This window comes from Athene noctua, chromosome 9 (assembly GCF_965140245.1).
Source record: "Athene noctua chromosome 9, bAthNoc1.hap1.1, whole genome shotgun sequence".
Taxonomy (NCBI): Eukaryota; Metazoa; Chordata; class Aves; order Strigiformes; family Strigidae; genus Athene; species Athene noctua.
In genome coordinates this window covers 17310026-17321348 of record NC_134045.1, presented here as the reverse complement: position 1 = coordinate 17321348, position 11323 = coordinate 17310026, and the positions used below count along the sequence as shown (strand labels likewise).

The following is an 11323-nucleotide window of genomic DNA, read 5'->3' as shown; positions in this document are numbered from 1 at the left end:
CCCCCGCAGCCCTGCCCCGGCTGGCCGGCGAAGGAGCGGCCGCGGCGCGGGGCAGGCGCTGGGGAGAACATGGCGGAGGGGCGGGAGGCGGGCGGGCTCGGCCCCACGCGCTGCAGCCTCCCGCCGCGTCCTGACGGGAACCCGCGCGCCGCCCCCCGGCGCGGCAGAGGCTCGGGGCGGGGCGCCGAGGGCGGGGCTGGCTTTGGAGGCGCTGGTTGGGCGGCGGGGCTGTCAGTCAGCGCCCACCTCCCGCGCCGCTCCGGCGAGCCCGGAACCCGCAAGCGGTGGAGGGCGCGTGGCGGCTGCGGCAGCCGGTGGGTGCGCCCGGGGGAGGGGGGCGGCAGCCGCCTCAGCGGGGCCCGGGGCGAAACGGCCGCTTCAGCCGCCCCGGGGGCTCGCCTGGGCGGCGGCTGCCGGCCCTTCCGCCGTGACACCGGCTGAGCCGGGCAGGGGCAATGCGGCGGGGCGGAGGGAGCGGGGCCGGGCCTGACAGGACGAGTCTGCTTAAGGGGCAGCTCTGGCGGCGGCGGGAGGGCCGTGGGGCGGCTCGGCGGGGCTGTGTGTGCGCGGGGGGGCGTGGGGTAAGGGGCGTGTGGGGTAAGGGGCGTGCAGTGTCGGGAGCGGGCGTGAGGGGAGTGTGTGTGGGGGGGGGTCTTGCGGGGGCTGTAAAACTAAATGTGACGGATATTTGTTATTTTATTGGGAAAAGTGGGTGTTCTTCTTCCGTAAGCCCCCAGCGCGTTCCTTGGCATGCCGGCATCGCGCAGGCTGTGCTGTGGGGGCAGTCTGGGTTTCAGTGATCACACTGATTCACCTGATGAGGAAGTGCCGCCTTTGGTGCTAAAGTGGTAGGTGTGCCCCGCAGGGAGCGGACGGTTTATGTAATTGGACCTTACATAATGGTCTTCAGCACATTGCTTTTGTTAGCACTGCTGCCGGGTTTTAACGTGGCCTGGGCTGGAGTGGTGAATGGATGCGGGTGGGTGACCTGGGCAGAAGCAGGGGAGTCTGCACACTGCAGCTGGGTAGAAACCTAAGGATGTCAGAACTGTAGTTATGGGCAGTGAGTAAGGGTGGTTCAGAAATGTGCTCCAGGACTGATTGATGACACCTGACTTTAGGCGAACGTGTGTCTAAATGATACTGGGTAACTCTGCTGCTAGAAAGAACACCACAGCCTTGCTGTGTGTCAGCCAGCTGATGTGAACAGGGTAAGTTTGTTTAAAATGCTGTTTCTGTTGGCTTTTTGAGACAAGAGCATGAAAATTGCCATTGTTTCAATCTCATGTAGCTTAGAGTGTGGGAAGAGAAAGAAGAAAAATCAGGACAGGGAAAGGTTGGCAAATATGAAGGGGTGTCTTGCACTGTTGGTGCTTTTGGGGTTTAGCTGATGCTGGAGTGAGCGGTATCTGTTGTCTTCCCATTAGCTTTATTTCAGTTGTGTTCTCTCTGCAGCACAACAAAAGGTTTTGGTTGTGTTGGGAGATGCCAGTGTCCCAGGAGACTGCAGGCAAGCCTTGAGCAATGAACTGGCATTTCCTTTTCTCTCTGCTCTCCTGACATCAGCAGTAAAATGATGCTGTGTCTTTGCCTGTCCTCATAGGGTCCCCAGAATTATAGTGGTGGGGACCTTGTTGGAATGGCTTGTCTACTCTTTTCTGTTGTTAAGCATGGGTGGTAACTTCAGAAATGTTTTGTGATATGCTGTTTTGTTTTCCAAATGGGATTTCAGTAAAGTCCTTGGGTTGTATCAGTAGGCCTTTTGTTTAGAATAGTTTGAGTTTGTTTTTAGCTCCTGCTGATCTTAGAAACATTTTCATGCAGCTGGCTTCTGGTCTGGCTTGTTGTTATTTCTCATTAAATGCCGTGCTAAAAAAATAATGTTGCAGTAGTATGTGGCATCTTTGGCCTGAGACCTAGAGCACTTAGTACTGCAGGCCACCTGAAAGTGGTTTTAGAGCTCACAGAAAACTGTATTGTTCTCACTGGCTGCTAGCATGATCTTCTGGGAGTAATTATACTTGCAGTGCTACTATACAGTTAGCTTTTGAAATCCATGGGGCACAGTTCTGTTGTGGAGTAAGCATCTGATTGTACTTAGGAATTTCCCACAGCTTGAATACTTTATTTGAAGTAGGAGACAGTATGATGGACCTCCCCCATGGCAACTGAAGAACTTCAGCTGTTCAGGTGCCCTAGGTTTTAGCCTGTTGGCAGCAGAGGTCTTAGCAGTTGCTTGTTCTAATTGCACTTCAAATGAACAAGCCAAATTGTAAACCTGTAGAAGCTGTCAATGTAACTGTGCTATAACTTTCATTGCATCGAAGTGCACAATGCTGTGATCAGTACATTAACCAGAAGTAAAATCTTTCAGCTGCTCAAAATACCCTACCTGTGTGAAGGCTGGTTAAGTAAGACCTTGAAGATAAAAAAAAACCAACAAGTGGAGTTTATAAGAGAATTGTAAAGGTAGACTAGCCTGTTCTAGATGTGAGGATCATGGCAATTCATATAGATCATGATTTGCCACATCTTTCAGTTTTTCTGTAGGCTTTGAGTACTGATCTTCTCTTGGGTTTGATATTTGGAGTGTATTAATAGAGTTGTACTCTAGCAGGCTTTTTTAAAGTTGCCCATTAATTGTCACTTATTTTCTAACTTGTTGGATCTGCTTGTTCTGTGTTGTGTTAGATGAGGCTTTTCATTGCAGTTTACAATTACTTGAGTTAAGTATACTTACTTCATTCTTATAATGTTGGAATTTCTTCTTAGCCTTGCCACAATGAGGAAAACCATGCTGGGAAAATAAAAATTAACTTTTCTGATGAGTTAACTGAAGATGGATGGTCATATCCTGAAGTTATAGTTGAGTGATGGAAATTGTATCCCTTTTAAGATGTCTCTATTTATAATGGTCTTTTTTTGAAAAAATTCTGAGTGTTTCTGTAAGCTCTAAACTTGCTTTTGTATTGCCGTATAGAAAGCTTCTTATGGACCTTCTAAATTTTATACCTTTCCTATTCTTACATTCCAGGCTGTAAGGACATTCTGTGTTACTGAAGGAAGGTGCTCTTATTTGTGGATTGACTTATGATGTCAAGAACTGTATCATCCTGGATCTTAAGCTCAGCAAGAAACAGCATTGTTTTACAAGGAAAAGGACGTTTGTACTCCATCTGTATTCCAGATAGAAACAAGATAAAATGGAAGCTTGTTTTCTCCAGAAAACATCTCTACCCTGCTGGGAGCTGCAGCTTAGACAATACTTTCTTCTTAAAAAAAGCATTCCGACACACTTCCACCGAAGAAGAACATTTCTCTTTCCAGTTGTCTCCATCACAGATCAATGATATACTCAGAGCAGGTGAATTATCCCATAAAATACTCGATTTGAATGGTAAAAATGCAAATTCTGTGTTGAGGTTCGAAAGTAACCAGTTGGCCTCCAATGCCCCTATTGAAGACCGCAGGAGTGCAGCCACTTGCTTGCAGACCAAAGGGATGCTGTTTGGAGTCTTTGACGGTCATGCAGGTTCTGCCTGTGCTCAGGCCGTGAGCGAGAGGCTGCTTCATTATATAGCGGTTTCTCTCATGTCCCGGCAAACCTTGGAAGAGATCGAGCTTGCTGTGGAGTGCATGAAACCAGTTCTGCCTATTCTGCAGTGGCACAAGCATCCAAATGATGTAGAGTACCAAGAAGTAACTTCACAATATTTTGAAAACCTCCGAGTTTACTGGCAACATTTACTGGACCTAGACACTGAGCCAGGATTTAGTTTAGAAGAAGCCATGATATGCGCATTCAAAAGGTTAGACTCAGACATATCACTGGAAGTTCAGGCACCCCAGGAAAATGAATTGATGAGAAATATTGCCCTTCAAGTAGCTTTTTCTGGTGCGACAGCCTGTGTAGCTCACATTGACGGTGTTCACTTACATGTTGCAAATACTGGTGACTGCAGAGCAATTTTAGGCATTCAAGAAGAAGATGGAACGTGGTCTACTCTCCCTCTAACCCGAGACCACAATGCCTTTGATGAATCTGAAATTAGAAGACTGAAGAGAGAACATCCTAGATCTGAGGAGAAAACCCTATTTTTGAATGACAGATTACTGGGAATTCTTATGCCCTCCAGAGCTTTTGGAGATGTGCAATTAAAATGGAGCAAAGAACTGCAGCACAGTGTTCTTGAGAATAGCTGTGATGTTGAGGCTTTAAATATTTATCAGTATGTTCCTCCGAACTACCATACACCCCCTTATTTAACTGCAGAGCCTGAAGTCACGTACCACAAGTTAAGAAGCAAGGATAAGTTTCTAGTGATTGCTTCGGATGGACTATGGGAGATGTTAAGTAATGAGAAGGTTGTAAAACTTGTTGCTGAACACCTTACAGAGCTTAATATGCAGAAACCACAACTGGCTTTTGAGAAACCAGTTAATTTGGGTTACATGCACAGCTTGTTACTTCAAAGGAAAAACAGAGGCATTGCCTCACTTGATCAGAACATAGCTACTCATTTAATAAGGCATGCAATTGGGAGTAATGAGTATGGGGAGGTGGACCAAGAGAAACTTGCTGCAATGCTGACACTGCCTGAAGACCTTGCAAGAATGTACAGAGATGATATCACAGTTACTGTGGTGTATTTTAATTCAGAGAAAATTGAAAATGACTACAGAGACAATGAATAGAGACTTGCACTGCTGCTGTTCTGTACCACTAGCCAACTTTGATACTGAAGCCGTTACTGGTTTTCTCTGACAGTCAAGCTGTTACCAGTGTTATGGTCTGGAAGTTCCTAAATACTTTTGTTACTTACTAGTCTTGGAAATAACTTTCTAGAAGTGAGTTTGGTGAAAGTTCTGTGAGTTTCTAGGTCTACAGACACTGAAAAAAAATATTTTGATAAAAGTTCACTGAAATGTAACTGAACTAACAATTGCTGATGCAGTTCTGATTCCATGGAAACCACTGGTAAAACTTCCCAAATGAACAAACAAGACAAATTTCACTGAGACTTGTACAATTTGATAGAGATGGATAATAATTGTAGCTGCATGGAGTGTAAGAAGGGCTCTGCTCTTGTGGAAAATGAGTAGCATCCTATTGAAGCATGGTAATTGAATTAAATAAATAAACTACTAAACCTTTATTTGATGTAACATTGTCACATAATTTAACAAATTGCCTTGTATATGTAAAGACAACACTAAAGAAGGCTGTTCAGAGAGCCCTGGGATTGTCAGACATTTTTTTCCTAATTCTTTTTTTTAAGATAGGAAACAAAATATTTTTCTTCCACAATTATTTTGAAGTGTGAATGCATGTTCTCTTAACTCTGTATGTGGACTTGTGTGACAATTTATAGCTCAAACACATGAGGGACTTCACGATTCCCTGTTTAGGAATTAACAGTATCAAACTTAAGCATTTAAGTGTTTAACTTGCTTAAAGAATATACCCTCTTATTAAGTCTTGACCTATGAAGTGCTGTGCATCAAATCCACCAGCTAGTTTATATGAAGTTTGAGAGATCCAGAAGTTCAAAAATTAGTCTAACCATAAATTCAGCAAAAGAGAGAGCACCTTTCCTTCACATTTATCTTAGAAAAATAACCGTGCTGATATTTCACTAAAATATGTTTAATCTTTATTTTACTCTTCTTCTTGCCTTTGGAGGTCAGGTTTTCTTTATAGGTGCAGAGTTACTTTCTCTACTGAATGTATGTTCTAATCTCTGACCATATTTTTGGTGTGTGGTTTGGGTTTTTTTTACAATGGTTTTCTTTTATACTGTGCTTTCTAGAGTGCCAATCCAAGCTTGCAAATTAGCTGTATTTTCTTAAATTTTATATATGGTATTCTCTAGTGACTCTTTTCCTTGTTTACGCAGTGGAACAGCAGTAACTGTTGCCCGCAGGAATGTGCATACTGGGAATATAGGACTGTTTACTGCTGTTGCCACCAAGTAAAAACTTGTGTGGGTGCAGCAGAGCAGATAAAAATAATGCTTTTTTTTCCCCTGAATTTCACTTAAAATAAAAGTGTTATCCTTCTGCAGTTTAGGAGATGAAAAAGCATCTCAAGATCTTAAGTAATGGATCTTGGGGCATAAACCAGCTGTGGATTTGGGGCTTTTTGTGTATTTTTCCTCCAGATAAAAAATTCTTAATGCTTTTTGGACATTGAAATAACTTGTTTGAAGATTGATTAGAAGGAAACTAAAGCTGTTTAAAAAATATGCATGCTTTTGACTATTCAGGACTGGCCCATAAGTCAGTGCATTCTTATGAAGGCATTCTTTAAAAAGCTCTGTTCTGGAAAACTAATTTATTCTTGAAGTTTTTTTCATCTAGGATATATTGGAGTACATTCAACAATTCATCCTGGAGACAGGTAGCCTTGTTTTTCAGATAAAATGAGTAGGTCTATTTCCCTAATTTCAACAAAATGAGATTGCCTCAAGAAATTTGACACTTAGCTCTTAGTGATAGGGGCTGCAGGAACACGTTAGGTACATGCAAGATGTTATAGAGACTGCTGAAATTCTTCTTGCTTGGGTCCAACTTACTTTGAAGCGTGCCCTCTTCCTTGAGACTGGTATTGGGGAGAGTGAGATGTCGTCTGTTGGAAAAAGGCAAACCGTGAAGGCCAGGCACTGGGTTAACCTGAGGAGGGGTCTGGTCTACCTACAAGGCAGTTGGGTGAGGAGAGGAGAGCTCTTCGGTAGCATTCCTCAACCCTTTTGGCTTGAAGTGGGCTGTTTTCATTTGCTCATACAAATCCTCTTCTGTGATTAGTTGCATGCTCCATTGCTTGGAATTGAGACATAAAGCAGTAAAAGAATGTATTTCTAGACTACCTCTTAATAGAGAAATAACAGTGTAGCTACAGGAACAAAATGGCTAAACTTTATTAGAGTTGATATGAAGTGATACATTTTTAATGAAGATAATCTAGAAAACTTTTGATGGAGAGCAAACCTGCAACTGCAAAAATAACATATCAAACCAGCTAGTATTTAGTCATAAAATAAAAATAAGCTGTTTTGTTCTTTTCACCACCCCGTGGTGAAATCTAGGTCATCTTTCTTAAGAGTCATTGTGGCACTATGTCATCTAAGTGTTACTCTTGGATATGTTATTGTATGTAGGTTGTTGTAACTGCAACTGCAAATTGATAATGATTGTTTTGGGGAATACGTTTGACAGTAAGAAAGGTACTATTTCTAATTTCATGTTACTTTTGCTCAGTTTAACATGCAACGCTATAATTATCCTACAATGGAAAAGGATAACATTAAACTAGTTAGAGGTTTGGTGGTTGTTTTTTTTTTTAAATACAAATCATGCATTTAACTGCATGCTCCCTGGAATTTGTTGCAGGCCGGTGAAAGCAACCTATTCATACTTGTGGTAAGGAAAAACGATTCTACCTGCTTGAACTGGATCAGACATTTTCATCTCTAACTGCAAACACAGCCAATAGGCATTAATAAAAATAGTATTTTGTGACTTGGAGAATCAGCAAGGTTTAAATGAGTGAACTAAGTGGATTAATCTACTGCAAGCATGATGATGTGAAGATTTGATAGCACATTTAGATGCATGTCCTGCAATCCTGCAAATATGTTGGAACAAACATCTTTGCAGACAATCTGTTTGGTTTAGGTTGGATAGTTCTTGGTGTTTGTTTTCTTTATTTCCATAGTAGTCCAGAGAAGCAATAGTCAAAAACAGTCACACAAGTTCTGTGTTTCAGAACATGGTATTATGGATGTTAAGTAAAACATCCGAGGATGTAAATACTAGAATTTTTTTTTTTTTTCCCCTAAAACTTAAACCTTGGGTTGAAATACAACTTGGTCACTCTGTTTTTTCTCTCCAACTTGTATTCCATGTTCCTAATTTATATTTAAGTATTCAGGCCTCCATAATGTATTCGGAGTTTCAGGGCGTCTTTTTTTTTTTTTTTTTTTTTGGTAACATCTTTGGAAATAGTGAGGAGGATCACTGTTTTTGTAAGTAAAAATATTAATTTCACACTTATCTTTATTAAATGGATGGAAGACAATGTTTTAGTGGCTGTGCTGGAATCTGGCATTCTTTCTACTGAATGTTCATATGAAAAGATGCCAGACTCCAGGCCAAAGCATAAATGTTCAAGCTGGGATTAAAGTAAATAGCTTGAGTAGGTGGTGTGAGTTTGCCTAAGTGTTAGTAGCTCTGTGGCTTTCCCACAATGGAAATAATTGTTAGCACATAAAAGTAAGGACATCTTGATACTGTTGAGGTTCCACTAAATTAACCAGTCAGCAGAGGGAGCATGAGTTCACTGGCAGAAATATCCAAATTGTGCTTTAGTTAATTTGACAATCTACACAAAAATATTTTTAACTTTGATAGGCCCACATGCACATGTGTTCATCAGCAGTTAAAACATCATTGTGAAATTAATCTCAAATGTGTCTTGTAATTGTCTTAAAAATAATTTAAAACCCACTGCAAAATACAACATCTACAGAAACACTGGTTAAATTCTTGAATTACAACAGGCCAGTAGCAAGGCTGAACTCCACTAATTCGAAGTGGTTTTCTTTTCTCTTTATCCCCCCAAAAAAGACAATTATTTGGGACAGTTTTTTTCTTTTTTCTTTTTTTTTTTTTTCTTCCAAAAGAAGATTTTTGTCTAAACTTTGAAGAAGAGTTTTTTGGTATTGTTTTAGTCAAACAGGTTCTCTGTTCAGAGCTGTAATTGTACTGAGCCCTGGAAGTAGAACTGTGCACACCTTGTGGTTAGGTCAGATACCAATTGATCACACTGGTGGTGTGTGCTCTTTACTACTACAGGCTTAATACTTGAGTAAAAAGTAGAAAAGTAAGAATCCAAGGCATGTGTTTTTCTTGGGGGTACAAAGCATGGTGTGATTGGGGGGTGGGAAGCTTTTCCTTCTTTGTTGCAGAGAGGTTAACCTTCAAAGAAGTATTATTGTCGAAGAAAACACTTGAAATTTTACTAAATTTTTGTCTTTATCCTGAAGAACTGGTTCAAATTGCTCCTGTTGGATCTCTCCAGTTGTCAGTCAGGTAAGAGTTAAGTTTTATTTCTTATTGCATTAATTAATTGCTGCTCCAGGACTTCACGGCCCATGGGCCTGCACTACAGTGCCAGTGTGGGGCATCTACTTGAGTTTGGCTTCTTTGAGCCTGTGTTATCCGAGACACTCAGAATGCTTTGACTGAAGCTCTTCAGCAACTTGAAGGAAAAAGATGGCTTGGAGCCAAGCAATTGTGGAAGGGAAGCATAATTATGGTTTCTATTTGGGTTAAGCAAGCTTAACTGGGCACTTAAAGAGAAAATAAAAGTACGGGGTTTTGCCTTCTGGCAAGCTTTTTTTGCGTTAGAAATAATGCAGAGGGGGGAATGTGGTCAATGAGCTTAAAAGGGTACTGGAGCTCTAGACAGCAGTAAGTGGGTCAAAGCATACTCCTCATGCTGCCCTGCTGAAATTTTGGAGCCAATCCTATAGGGACTTGTTCTAGAGTGGGTTGGTTAGTTCAGGCTCTGATTCATACTTCCCTCAAACAGCCAGCGGATGCTAGCTGTGGAAGTGGTTCTTGTGGCTGAAGGCTGCTGAAGTGCCTGAGAAACCAGCAGTTGACTGTCAGCTCAGGGCTTCTGAGCTCTCGTGGTGGAGCCTTTGACATACTCTTTTCTATTTTTGCTCCGTGTGCTTCACTTTGTGCTCTCTGAAATGGTCTGTCTTGCTCTTACACCACGACTATTTCATGCTCCACGTTTCTGTGGATTTCCAGTGCATTACTGAATAAATCTTTGATTTTTGTACCTGCAGAACTGAGGCTGGCCAGAAGATGTCATCTGAGTTTTGCAAAAGGAGAGCTGTGTTATGACTTCAGTCTCTCTGTTATTGTGTATGTGTTCATAACAAACTTCAGGTGCTGTTGAAATATGGAGAAAAACCCTATATGCATCTTAAAAATTCTGTGTGTTTTATTAGTACGTCCATTTTATGAACTGGGTAATCTGAGCAACAGTTTGATTAAATTTAATTCTTTGCCAAAACCAAGTTTTAATGGCCCAAGTACCCTCGCAGTTAAGGTTTGTCTCAAAGAAAACAGTCTTTGTCCTGGCACTGCTAAGCACAAGAACATGAAATGGAAGCAAAGAGGCACCTGAGTTTCCTGAAGAGTCTTCAAGTGCACAAGAAAAAAGGATGCTTCCTAAACTGAGGAAGTCTTCGCTCCACTGTTACCCGAATGCCTAGCTGCTGCTGTTGTGCAGATGGCCACGGCTGTCCTATGGCTATGCTATAGCTTAGGTTAAGTTGTTTTCATTTTGACAAACTTCTAGTCTGGAAATTACCTTGAACTGCTTTTAGAGGATGTGTTCACAGAGATACTATGGTTCACCCTTATCAGCTGGGATTCTTGAGTAATATGAGGTTCTGAGAAATAAATCAGTGTTAGGTTTGTTTAGTGGTGGAGATTTTTAGTCCTCCCCACCCCCTTTCCTTTTTGGCCTTTATCTGCAGTTCTTTCTTCAGGATGTAATTGCCTGCACTGGAAGCAGCTTATTAGAACTTGCAACTCTTACCTACTCTTGCTGTTGTTGCTTTCTCTGTCCCCCACCTCTCTCTCTCTTCCTATTGCTCTAAGGTGTCTCATTTTCTATTTATTGTTCTGGGCAACTACTTAAAGAAAAAGGGGCAACATTGCATTTTTTAGAGCACTGCAACAAAGGGGATGTGACTTTCTTCCATACGCAGCAGGTGAGGGCATTCTGAAGTGTGATGGCATGTGCTTTCAGCCAGGGCTGTACATGAGTGATCTTACAACCCTACAGAAAGGCTTTTTCAGCTGTTTGCTGCTGTTATAGCCATGCAGCATAGCACAGCAAATAACAAATATCTGAAGTGCTGGGTGATAGAGAGAGTAATTGTTTTGTCCTCTTTGTTATCACAGATGAAAGTAATGCATCCTTTTCACAGACCAACTTTACCTTCTGTTTAATCCCAGACTTCAGCCTGAGATATGCTGGAGTCTCTGTTTTGAACTACTTGCCATGAAAGTAAAATAATAAGACAAAACTAGTAACAACTGAAAGATGAAAATGATGGGTGGTAGTGGGGCAGAATAAAGCTGCAGTGTTTGGGTTAGAGTTGATCCTCCATGGACTTGCTTCACACATGCACTTGGGACAAGTTCTGATCTCAAACCCATTTGATATATTTGCTAATCAGATCTTTGCTGTGCTCTCTCTATATATTAAAAGTGAAATCTAGTCATTTGGTTAGTGGTT

The 11323-nt window shown here is 41.8% G+C and overlaps 1 protein-coding gene across 3 annotated transcripts; it reads left to right on the top strand.

The window, feature by feature from the left end:
* The first annotated feature begins 207 nt into the window (after positions 1-207).
* Positions 208-5711, top strand: PDP2 (pyruvate dehydrogenase phosphatase catalytic subunit 2). 3 transcript variants are annotated; one of them, XM_074913071.1, is made up of 3 exons: positions 242-314; positions 1122-1211; positions 3035-5711. In XM_074913071.1, exon 3 carries the CDS (start codon positions 3091-3093, stop codon positions 4693-4695), a length of 1605 nt encoding a protein of 534 aa, XP_074769172.1. In that variant the 5' UTR covers positions 242-314; positions 1122-1211; positions 3035-3090; the 3' UTR covers positions 4696-5711. The 3 variants fall into 3 exon arrangements, with proteins under 3 accessions (XP_074769171.1, XP_074769172.1, XP_074769173.1); XM_074913072.1 differs by lacking the exon at positions 242-314 and adding an exon at positions 677-848; XM_074913070.1 differs by lacking the exon at positions 1122-1211 and having other exon boundaries at positions 208-314.
* Positions 5712-11323: the final 5612 nt, after the last annotated feature.

What these genes read in the sequence shown, in the direction of transcription:
- PDP2 (XM_074913070.1), top strand. Translation starts at nt 3,091, where the DNA reads ATGATGTCAAGAACTGTATCATCCTGGATCTTAAGCTCAGCAAGAAAC.